This window comes from Phoxinus phoxinus, assembly GCF_949152265.1.
Source record: "Phoxinus phoxinus genome assembly, chromosome: 3".
NCBI classification, from domain to species: domain Eukaryota; kingdom Metazoa; phylum Chordata; class Actinopteri; order Cypriniformes; family Leuciscidae; genus Phoxinus; species Phoxinus phoxinus.
The window spans coordinates 1,344,486-1,357,319 of NC_136878.1; the positions used below are offsets into that span (position 1 = coordinate 1,344,486).

General features: G+C 36.1%; 1 protein-coding gene across 3 annotated transcripts in view; it reads right to left on the reverse strand.

Annotated features, from left to right (window-relative positions):
* cita (citron rho-interacting serine/threonine kinase a) overlaps window positions 1-11,006 on the reverse strand; it is a 138,704-nt gene extending 127,698 nt beyond the window's left edge. For all 3 annotated transcript variants that reach the window (XM_079608028.1, XM_079608029.1, XM_079608030.1), the window contains exons 1-5: window positions 10,883-11,006; window positions 9,722-9,822; window positions 7,964-8,096; window positions 6,380-6,555; window positions 5,066-5,167 (exon numbers count right to left, since the gene is read on the reverse strand). In XM_079608028.1, the coding sequence (XP_079464154.1) occupies window positions 5,066-5,167; window positions 6,380-6,555; window positions 7,964-8,096; window positions 9,722-9,820 (510 nt within the window). In that variant the 5' untranslated portion in view covers window positions 9,821-9,822; window positions 10,883-11,006. The remainder of the gene's footprint in view (window positions 1-5,065; window positions 5,168-6,379; window positions 6,556-7,963; window positions 8,097-9,721; window positions 9,823-10,882) is intronic.
* Between the last annotated feature and the right edge of the window lie 1,828 nt (window positions 11,007-12,834).

The window sequence follows — 12,834 nt, forward strand, 5'->3', positions numbered from 1 at the left end:
ATCACTCTCTTCCTGTGCACCAATGCAATATCAACCACACACACACACACACACAGTTGCAATAAGTGTGATTTTTAGGGATTTCCCTAATATATATACAATCTATATTTAACTTATACAGTTATGACTAGAGATGCCCGATATATACAATCTATATTTAACTTATACAGTTATGACTAGAGATGCCCGATATATCGGCCACCATATCGGTATCGGCCAATAAATGTTCATATTTAATGTTATCGTTATCGGCCCGATAATAAAATGTGTCCGATATATTAAAGCCGATAAATAATGTATTATTTCCTTCAGCTGAGACTCTTCAGATGCGCACTGTTCGACATGATAATTATGAACTCCTTGAAATATGATTGAAATCACTTCAAAAAAGGAAAATACAGTTCAGTGCAAATCTGTCATATCGGCTTCATAACATTATCATGAGAACATCATAATAATTGTGTGGATTTTAATAATTAGACATGGATTTTAATGGTAAGACTTTTGTTTTTGTAATCAGGCTCTCAAAAATCATATAGCCTATAAATTTGGATTTCGATTTATCTGCCAATATATCGGCTTTCAAAATATAAAGAATTATCGGTATCGGTCAGAATGTTCCTATGTTCAAAATATTCATATGTTCAAATGTTATATGTTCAAATGTTCAAAATGTCCCTAGTTATGACTGCAGTTATTTTATATTGGATTATTTAATTTCTGTGGTATTTTTACTTGAATATTACTGTTAGTCCTATCTGAAAACATATACAGCATTGTTTAATTTGTATCTTTATTATACTGTTTTTATTCATGCTTCTAATGCGTTTATTCATTACTGACTATTGCAACAAATGACCTTATAAAAACACAAATACATTGAGTGTGCAAACATTTCAGTGAGATAATTATAATTTCTTTTTTAAATTATGTGTATATGTATAAAATTGCAAAAAATACTACTTTTTGGTATCCTTTGGCCAGAATGGTATTGTGACATTCCTAATGCAGATTAACAATAAAAGTGTGAATATCTTTTCAATAGTTTGAAGAGACTTAACCCTGTAAAGCCTGACCTATAAAAATTTTTTTTATTAAATAATTTATTAAACCTTTAAACATTATCATTATTGCATGTTTTGTGTGTGTGTGTGGGTGTGGTTATTGATCCATCAGGCTTTTATGGATCATAATATAATGTGAAATAATGAGAATATGAAGGAAAAATAGCTACATTTTATTCAGAGGCCCAAACTAAGCAAAAATATGCAATTTGTTGCAGATGCTGATATTTATATGGACAAAAATTTGAAATTCTGATGTAAACCAATGAGCTCTTAATTTTTTTTACAGCATATACTGACATGAAATTCATATTAATATCCGTCTTCACTCTATATCTGCTAATAATAATAATGTCTTGTTATAATGCTTAGCTCTGTAGTTTTAAAACATAATGCAATGTAATTTAATGATGATAGATTGAAAGAGGAACAAATAAACCTTCCTCATAACCCTGATGATCATATTTGATACTAATGCTTTTTCTATTAATACAGATATTAACAATATTGAAGTTATTCTTAAGTTTATTTGATAAAAATCAGTAAAGATTTCACAGCAAAAAGACATGAGCTGAAGGTGGACGTTTGTGCAATTATACTAATTATAAAAGTATAAGCTATCAATCAGACGACAAAATTAGGCCTAGAAGATTATGTGCAACTGGTTTTTGTGCATTTCATATAATACTGAGGCTTTTTAGGGTTAAAGTCAGTTTAAATATCTACATATTTACAGTAGCTTCCTGAATAATAACAATGAACAGACATTTTCTATGGGACACGAAAGAAGATATTCTGAAGAACGCCACATTGGACCCCATTGACTTTCATTGTATGGATAAAAAAATCTTCTTTTGTGTTTGGAAGGACATAAAGAAGAGTAAATGATGACAGGATGAAGAACTTTTCCTCAAAGCTAAGTAAAACCCTTAGCTATAATGTCACTGAGAGTTTCATTAATAATTGAATCGCAGGATTTCTCCCAGACTTCTCTAATGTTTTAATCAGGTGTTTATTAATCTCAGCCTCATGCCAACACAGAGACGGTATGTTTGATGGCTTCAGGGCTCAAACCAGCATATTTTCTCTAAACAACAAAAGCTGGATTCTTACACTCCTGAAGGGTCAGCAAGAAAATGCAAATCTCCCGTTCATTACGGATATATTTTCAGTTCAGAAATACACCGTTAGTTTAACATCAAAGGCTCTTTGGCTAATTGCGAATGCAAGTGTCTTCACGCAGTGAAGGATTGTGGGATTGGATGCGGAGGGTTCGCTCTGCTGGTCTAAAGCAGAATCACAAGACATGTAAATGAATGAGACTTCACTGAGATGAGAACACAATGTTCTCTTTAGAGGAAATGTGAGACTGACTTTCCACGCAAGAGATTTAAGTGAGCATTAGTGTCATTTCATCTTTCATGTCCGTCTCGATCAACGTCTAAATGGCCGTTCGCACTCATAGCGCTTTTGCAGACCGACTTTTCAAAGAAAGTTGGTGATTTGGCCATGTTGAAATGAAAGTGTGTAAATCTGAGGCCGGTTTTAAGTTGCAGACATGCATTTATTCTACTGTATTTTGTGCTGTAAACTGCAAATGCACTGTCATAGTTAACATGATCTTTTGCAATATTGGATTTATGAAGCAACATAACACTTGAGTGAACTATACAAATTATGTAAATAGTGACACATGATGCAGCGACAAAAAACAAACATGTTTATGCCTGCATTTTTATCCTTAAGAAATTTTGCCAATTGAAAATATTCCGACAGAAAAAAATGTTTTGATCTCAGGCCAAAACTATTTTGGAGGGAAAGAGTGACGTTACATCAGTGGGTGCGCTACAACAGGATAACAACTGTGTGGACGGGACCAACAATTATGTTACAGTGTCAATGTGTCAAACTTGTTCACTGCAAAACATGCAGTGTCTTGTTTCCAGTCCAAATATCTAAAAATTATTAAATTAAGATGCATTTACTAGATGAGTAAAATGGCATCAGATATTATGTCTTGTTTTCATAGGAAACCAATCAAAATGAAGTGAGTTTTTGCTTAAAAAAAGCAAAATTATCTATCTAATATTAAGATAATTTTTTCTTACCACATTGGCAAATAGTTTAGTTTTTTTTAAGCAAAAACTCACTTCATTTTGATTGGTTTCCTATGAAAACAAGACATAATATCTGATGGCATTTTACTCATCTAGTAAATGCATCTTGATATTTGGACTGGAAACTAGACAAAAATACTGAGTAAGAAAAGCATTTTTTGCAGTGTTCAGCTAAAAATATGAAGCAGTGGAGCGTTTCCCAAAATGCATCCAAGGTCAATATAACACTGATTTTACTACACACACTCCTGCATCAGCTCTTGTTTTCAAGGTGTCTGAAACGGTTCGATTAAGGATTCAGTCTCTCTATGCCCATTCTTTCCGAGAGCCTGCTCTGCTCTGATTGGTCAGACGCCCCAGTCTGTTGTGATTGGTCTACCACAAAACGTCCATTAGCATATATGGATTTCAGCTGCGGAGGCTGATTTGATACACACAGTGATACAAACTGCAACCATGGCATCGATTTTACAATATCAATTTGAAATGTTAAACATTGTACTCTTATTATAGGGCTGTAAACGATTAATCGCATCCAAAATAAAAGTTTGTGTTAACATAATATATGTGTGTGTATTGTGTATAATTTTTTTGTATATATAAATACACACACATGCATGTATATATTTAAGAAAAATGTGTTATTTATATATAAAATAGTTCTATTTATATATATAATATAAATTATATAAAAATATATATGCAGTATATAAATGCAAATATTTCTCAAATATATACATGCATGTGTGTGTATTATTATATATACAAAATACACACACACACATATTATGTAAACACAAATTTTTAGTTTGGATGCGATTAATCGCAATTAATCGTTTACAGCCCCATCTTATTAAATGTGCCATTGTTCTTCTGTAGTTCCACACTGAACTGACCGACAGCTTCAGCGATTACAAAAGGAGCGTCATTTAAAAAAATAATAATAATAGGTTTCATTCCACTTTTTGTGACTTTTCCTACTTCATACTTGAGTAAAAATTTAGCCAAAATTTGCCCCCAAAAAAACTTTATGATTTGATATTTAATAATACTGATTCTATAATGTCTAAATATACATTTAAAAAGCAAAAAGTGTTTGTTTGCCACTCATCTTGAGACTTTCAGTTTTACAAATTAGAGACAACCATTGAAGGATGAACAAATAATGTTTTTAGTCATCACAAATAAAAAATAACATATCAAGGCTTGACACTTTTTCCAGCACTTCAAAGCTGTTTAAAAGTCACGAACCCTAAAATGAATAATGTAAACACATTCGGCTATTTATTTAGCATGGTTTCAGTTAGCGTTCCTACATTAAATCCATGGTGAATGTTGGTGATTGTGGAATGAAAAGCCTTATATAACTTGTTCGCTCCTGGTTTCTACATCAGCGCTGTGTGATGTGATATCTATGTTGTAACATCTCTACAGGAAAAATCCTCTATAGCTCTGAATCTAAACTGCAAAGTGAACATGTCCTCATCTTCAGGTCAATCTGAAGCTGTCTACAGATGAAAGACTCAGACACGGTTTATGCAGGACAGGAACACTGAACACCTGCTATGATCACAAACATCCATTAGAAAGACAGACAAAGCGTGTATTAATGCCCCACCGGTGAGGCAAAGGAGTATAATGCAGCCACATCATGCATTACGCCTTGATGTTGTGTTTTCAGGCTCCACTAGAACAGGTTTTCCTGCTTGAATGTTGATTATTCTCCTCATATTCTCCATTGTCCTCTCTTCCCAGTCTGTCAGTAACGCTCTGTTTACTTCCTGCCTCTATGAAAACCATTTTTCCCATCGCTAAACTAGCAAAAGTGGATTCGGACGCCCTGCGCTTTAGACCATGAGCTTTAAATATCCTCCCGTCACTCACCAGACAGACGTGGTCCTGGTCCTGGAAAGCGTGCTGAAGTTGAGGGATCCAGGGACTGGAGTTCAAGCCCAGGATGGTCCTCTCCTCCTCAAAGAACGCCACCTACACAAGACAAGAAGAATTTAGCTTTATTAGATCCTGACATGCATGCAACAGATACTAGTTAACTCAGTCTGCCATTTTGTTGACGCTTTTATGCATTTATTACAGTGCTAATAGTCCTGGAGTAACAGGAGGTTAGATTTATTGCTCAAGGACACCGTGATGATATAAACGCAGTGATGTTGCACACAAACATGACAAGCACTAAAAGAAGAGTGAAGCTTTCTTGGGGAATTATTACAGCCTGATGCGAAATTCCCAATTGAAAATAATTGGATTTAAACAGTAAAAAAGTTGTGGGGAAAAAAGTTGAGATTTTGGGCTTTTTGGCTTTTCATAAAGTGTTTTTCAGTGGACAGAAAACATCCAAAATACACATTTAACTGCATCTTTTAGAGCGTTTTATCCATTTGCGTCTGTAGATTTCATTTACAGTGTATATCTTTAAAGGCCGATGAGTTTTTCCTCCTACATGGAGTCTGAAATCTCCACTTCAGTAAAACTCATTCACCAAACTCACATTCTGATCTATATTCTGAAGGTTTTTACAGAGGGGTTTGTTCATATATAATTTTCCTGATTTTATACAACATTTTATTCCTAACAAAATGGCGAAAATTTATTAAAAAAAAATTAATTTAGAGTAAATAATATCAGCGCAAATCAAGAGAACATCAATTTGCATTGTTTATCTCATCTAGTTTATCATGTGACCCTGGACCATAAAACAGTCACACGGGTCAATTTTCTGATATTGAGATGTATACACCATATGAAAGCTGAAAAAATAATAATCTCTCCATTGATGTGTGGTGTGTGTTAGGATAGGACAATATTTGGTCGAGACACAACTATTGTAAATCTGGAATCTGAGGGAGCAAAAAAATGTAAACATTGAGAAAATCTCCTTTAAAGTTGTGCATTTATGTTCACGATTGTGCTGCACTCACTCACAAAAATACATGTTTTATATATTTACGGTAGGACATTTACTAAATATCTTCATGGAACATGATCTTAATATCCTCATGATTTTTGGCATAAAAGAAAAATGGATAATTTTGACCCATACAATGTATAGTTGCTATTGCCACAGATATACCCGTGCGGCTCCAGGCTGGTTCTGGGATCCAGGGTCACATGTTAACATGCAACTCAAAGCTTTCTCCAAGTCCTGGTCAGGACACAGTATAACGCTTCACCGTAACTCACCTTGTCCAGAGAACGCAGGCTGGTTTTGTCCATGATCTTCATGGCGTACACGTCTCCTGTCGCTCTCTCCTTCACCACCTGCACCTCAGAGAAGTGTCCCCTTCCCACAATCCCCCTCACCTCAAAATCCCTCTTACCAGGGAGCAGTTCCTGAACTTCCGCCACCACTTCACAATCTGAGACACACAAACCAACACCATCACAATACTACAAAAACACGGCTATTTGACTGATTCCATGACACACAAGTAATGTAACAATTTAATGATCGCTCCCTTTGGTTTTTCAGTAGGACATGTTGAATTATTGTGTGCCTGACACAGTGTCGTAACCAGACGCGATGAGATAAGATTCCAGCGACAAATAATGTGTATGTTCACACTATACGCGACTGCGAGATGCGCCAAAATCAATCAAAACCCACAGCCAATCAGAACAGTGTGTGGGCGGAGTCTCGTGGCAAGTGCACAGCCAATCAGAACAGTGTGTGGGCGGAGTCTCGTGGCGAGTGCACAGCCAATCAGAACAGCGTGTGGGCGGAGTCTCGTGGCGAGTGCACAGCCAATCAGAACAGTGTGTGGACGGAGTCTCACACCAAGTGCACGGCCAATCAGAACAGTGTGTGGGCGGAGTCTCGTGGCGAGTGCACAGCCAATCAGAACAGCGTGTGGGCGGAGTCTCGTGGCGAGTGCACGGCCAATCAGAACAGCGTGTGGACGGAGTCTCGTGGCGAGTGCACGGCCAATCAGAACAGCATGTGGGCGGAGTCTCGTGGCGAGTGCACAGCCAATCAGAACATCATGTGGGCGGAGTCTCGTGGCGAGTGCACAACCAATCAGAACAGCGTGTGGGCGGAGTCTCGCAGCGAGTGCACAGCCAATCAGAACAGTGTGTGGCCGGAGTCTCGCAGCGAGTGCACAGCCAATCAGAACAGTGTGTGGGTGGAGTCTCGCGGCGAGTGCACAGCCAATCAGAACAGCGTGTGGGCGGAGTCTCGCAGCGAGTGCACAGCCAATCAGAACAGCGTGTGGGTGGAGTCTCGCGGCGAGTGCACAGCCAATCAGAACAGCGTTTGGGCGGAGTCTCGCGGCGAGTGCACAGCCAATCAGAACAGTGTGTGGGCGGAGTCTCGCGGCGAGTGCACGGCACCAGAGAGTAATCCTGACGGCACTCGCAGGAAAATGTATAAGTACATAATCAAATTCACAAATATTACACCATTTAAACATTATTAAATACATAGGCTACTGAGTTACTAAAACTATCTGTCAAAGAATACACTTGTTTGTTCACAGTTTGAACGTTCTTGTTTCCATTTGTTTAATTTCAAGATCTGAGGTGAATTATCCAGTGTTGCTTTTACAGCTCAAAGCTGGAGCACTAGTTTTTAAAAGAAAACCCGCCACTTCAGGTCGACTTTGCACCGGAGCCATCCTTTTTTTTTAATGCGAGATCCAATCAGTTATCCAGATACAGAAGCCACTTGATGTGGACAGGAGTAAACGCACCGTGTGCTGATTGGCTTATGATCCGATCACGGTGTAAACGCAGCCTAAGACGGTCTTACATGAAACAGACACTTACATTTATTGACAAAGTTGGCCACATGTTTGATCTTCATGAGCTCCGGTGTGGCGCACTCTTGATAGAGCAGAAGCAAAGCATCGATCAGTCCTTCTCTGGTCACTCCTGTAGAGCCCGCCACACTGCACTTCCCCTGGAAACACACACACACACACACACACACAATATTTCAAACAGGAAGAAGGTTTGAACACAAATCTATCAGACTATATTTTACAGAAATGCAATACCGGTAATCACTAATCACATCTTTAAATGGAGTTACAGACACACCAAACATCTAGAAAAGAACAGGGGTCTGTATACCAAGAAGCCTAGGGCTGCACGATTTGGGGAAAATGTCATATTGCGATTATTGAGGTCAATATTGCGATATAATAAACAAATGGTTTCATGAGTCAACTTGAAAGTCAAAATCTGGAATCTGAGGGAGCAAAAAAATGTAAACATTGAGAAAATCTCCTTTAAAGTTGTGCATTTATGTTCACGATTGTGCTGCATTCACTCACAAAAATACATGTTTTATATATTTACGGTAGGACATTTACTAAATATCTTCATGGAACATTATCTTAATATCCTAAATGATTTTTGGCATAACAGAAAAATTGATAATTTTGACCCATATAATGTATAGTTGCTATTGCCACAGATATACCCGTGCGGCTCCAGACCGGTGTTAGTGGTCCAGGGTCACATGTTATAAAATAAATAGAACAATAAATTAGAACATTTGTATGCTCAAGAAAATACGATATTCTGAACATTGTGTCCAGACAAACAGGGACATTTAAGCAGGATTGTCAAAACATTTGACAACAACAAGAAAAAAAAAATCTCTCACCTAATGTGGTAAACATACAGAGGCCCTGTCAGCTGGTATTATTATTAAAAGTTAAAAAAAAACAATTCAAACTAGATAAAGTTTGTTAGCAAACTTTAAGTTGGCTTGAAAAAGCCTAGCCAGAAAGTTTGAAGGCAATACTGTCCGAAAGAAAGAACGAAGGAAATAATAGTTAGAAAAAAGATTAGTTAGAAAGAATGAAAGATTGGTTAAAGAAAGAAATAAAGAAGAAAGAAGAAAGAAATAAAGATTAGTAAGAAAGAAAAAAAGAAAAAAGAAAGAAAGAAAGATTAGTTAGAAAGAAAGATTAGTTAAAGAAAGAAAGAAAGAAAGAAGAAATAAAGAAAAAAGAAAGATTAGTAAGAAAGAAAAAAAGAAAAAAGAAAGAAAGAAAGATTAGTTAGAAAGAAAGAAAGATTAGTTAAAGAAAGAAAGAAAGAAAGAAAGAAAGAAAGAAAGAAAGAAAGAAAGAAAGAAAGAAAGAAGAAATAAAAAAAAAGAAAGATTAGTAAGAAAGAAAAAGAAAGAAAGAAAGATTAGTTAGAAAAAAATATTGGTTAAAGAAAGAAAGAAAGAAAGAAAGAAAGAAAGAAAGAAAGAAAGAAAGAAAGAAAGAAAGAAAGAAAGAAAGAAAGAAAGAAAGAAAGAAAAACACCAGATTATGTGGCTAGCCAAGTATGTTTCAGTTTAGTTTGCGCAAGTTCGGTTTAGTTTGGCCTTTAGCGTTTTCATCGCCATAGTAACTAACGCTCCACGGCTAACCTGGTCAGGTGATGTTTCAGTGTCACTTGAATGTTTCATGTAATTTAAATTTTTGGGTCCCGAGTCACGCCACAGACCCGAACGCCACAGACCCGAGTCACGCCACAGACCCGAGTCACGCCACAGACCCGAGTCACGCCACAGACGCTCACCTGGAGAAGCTGATTGAGTCGAGCGCAGCGGACAGTGATGCAGTCGCCAGCGGCCAGATCTCGAACACTGCCTTGCCCTCCATACTTAAACTTCAGCATCACTGCAGGACAGAGATGAACAAGACAATCAACACAACATGCTAATGCTAATGCTAATGTGCATTACACTACTCTGCTCATCCTAGTTATCAATAGCTTGTAATCAGTGACATTTTGATTATGTGTCTTTGCCTATTTTATGCTTTTTACCTCTTCTTTTTTCTGTGTGACATTGTAAAGCACATTGGTCAACTTGTGTTGTTTTAATTGTGCTATATAAATAAGTTATTGTTGGTTTAACATAAAAAAGTAAGTTACCTGGTTGCCCTTACATTTTTTGAGTTCGTTGAAATAAAAAATTTGAGTTAATACAATGAAGGAGATTGGTTTCAATTAACATACACTCAAAACATGTTATCTGAACCACATTAATCATCTAATTTGATTTGACAAAAGATCAAAGTTGTGATAACAAATCATGAAAATATATTTTTACAGTGTAGGATTTGAGACACATGTAAACTGTATTAGTGATAACAGCTCTAAAACACATAAATATGGAATTATCAATATAAAGACTAATAATAACACAGAGCAGATCAACAATTATAGTTTACATTTCATAGATTTTAAACGAACCTTCTTTCTTAATTCTGTCTTGTAACGTCATATGTAAAACATATGTAACTTAGTAGCCATTAGCCAAGAAGCTAAACGGAATATTTGTATTTTTAAAAAGTAATTTGTCACACGAAAGGAATATTTATACTGAATATTAATAAAATAATCTAAACTTAAATTCATCTGTGACCGTGTTGAACAACTTACTATCTAAGTTAACGTTAATCGTTTTCAGAATAATAATAAACATCAAAACAGATAAACTGATACTCATACACCAAACATGACAGCACACAACCCCTGTCATTACACAAACAGATTATGAGAATAAAATGACATCGCTTCTGAAGTCATTCATGATGAAATTTGACATAATTTGACATCGCGCGACAATATATTTCAGTTTGACACTTTCCCTCGTCATTTACCGTTGAGTTCATAACGTTCGTTTTTAACCGACACATCGAGCCCATTTCGAAAGAAAATGAGAAATATGCTCACCAAATGTTCATGTGAGGAAATTTGAACCATTAAAAAAGATTAATCTCTAAAATTTAGATGAACATGATCGCTGACTGACGCTGACTGACTCTGACTGTACCTCCAACGTTTCCTGGTGAATTTCAAATTTAGCGCGTTCGGCGCGACCATTCATTGGTCGACGCACGCAAAAAACGTCACGTCGTTGGCATAAGCTCCGCCCACAATCATCATTCTCTGCGACGACAAATAGTTTTGTTGTTGTTATTGTGGAATAAATACATACATTATATGAAGTATATACAACATAAATGTGAATTATAATATAATCGCTAACGTAAGGCTTCAAAAGCTTAATGTTCAACTGGGAATAGATCGCTAATTTGAACAACAAAAAGAGTACATTGATGATAAATATATAAACCTGAGCTATAGTATAGATATTAACTCCCATAGATGATGGTCAAGTCAAGCACATTGCATTATGGGATATGCAGTAAAGTAAGAAGCATGTTAATATTCCAAACATTGTATTTGTTTAGTTCTTTTAAAGCTGCTTTACAGAATATCACTGGGAATATTAAAGAAAAAAATATTTTAAGAACTTTAATGCTTAAGAAAGACTTTCTCATTGTTAGAATCTGAACTCTGGATGAAGTTTTGGTGTTCATGGTTTACATCAGAACACACTGACCTTTGACAGACACACACACACACCTGACGAGCCGCAGAGAACAGCAGCGTCTCTCTTATCGAGTCTCATTGGCTTGTGAAGATGTGGTTTCCCTGGCGATGCCTGTGGGCACCATGGCAACAGCCTCCCTGAGCTGGGATGGAGAGAGACATGGGAAATTATAGAGACGTAAAAGAGAAAATAGCCGTCTAGAATAAAAGATGTGAGACGACACGCCGAACAAAGCCAGAATACACAAATTCATCAATAACCAGAATTGTGGAGACAAAATATAATAATTTAAAGGAACAGTTCATCCATAAATCCCAATTCTCCCCCTTATGTTATTTTGGAGCACGAAAAGAGATGTTTAAACACTGTAAAACAGTTTCACGAGATTATTGCAGATAGAAAATAAACTAAATGTGATGCATATTTGTCAGTCATGCATAAATAAGTTGCATTTATGCATTTAGAAAAAATCATGCCTGCGTCTGTACGATTGATCAGATTTTATTCAAATTGCTTAGAAATCTGTAAATTTAAAAACTACCTTTATTCTGATTATGATCATGTTTAAACATCCAATCGAGTATGAAGTGAGTAATATTAATATATTATTATATTGAAACAGGTCAGATTTCTGTAATGACTGATTGAACTGAATGTGTTTTAAACACACAATAATCAGGGCGTTTATATATTTACCATCAACTTGATTTCAATCTTATGCATTTTAATTAATAATAAAAATATGCATCACATTAAGTTCAGTTTACGTGATCTAAACGATATACAATTCAAACGCATAGGTGGAAATCCAGCTTTTAATGTTGATTATGTGTCTGTGTGGAGTTATTAATCTGCTTTAAGACAAACCACGTGTCAATCATCATATTATACTGATTTCTGAAGGATCATGTGACACTGAAGACTGGAGTAATGATGCTGAACATTCACAGGAATAAATCACACTTTACTAGATATTCACATAGAAACAGCAGATTTACATTATAATAATATTTCACTGTATTTTTAATCAAATAAATGCAGCTTTGGTGAGCAGAAGAGATTAATTATTGCAAGGTTTCACACGTACATGAACAATTTGGTAAAATAAAGCAAACACATTGATCGGATTCTAGCCCGACTGATGGTCAATATTCACATTAATATAATACATGAACAGTGCTCATCAGAAAACAAAAGCATGTCAATAATTAATAATCAAACTGTAGATGTGTTGGTCATGATGCAGCATTAGAGCGCCACCTTGTGGCGAAACGACAGCACAAACAAG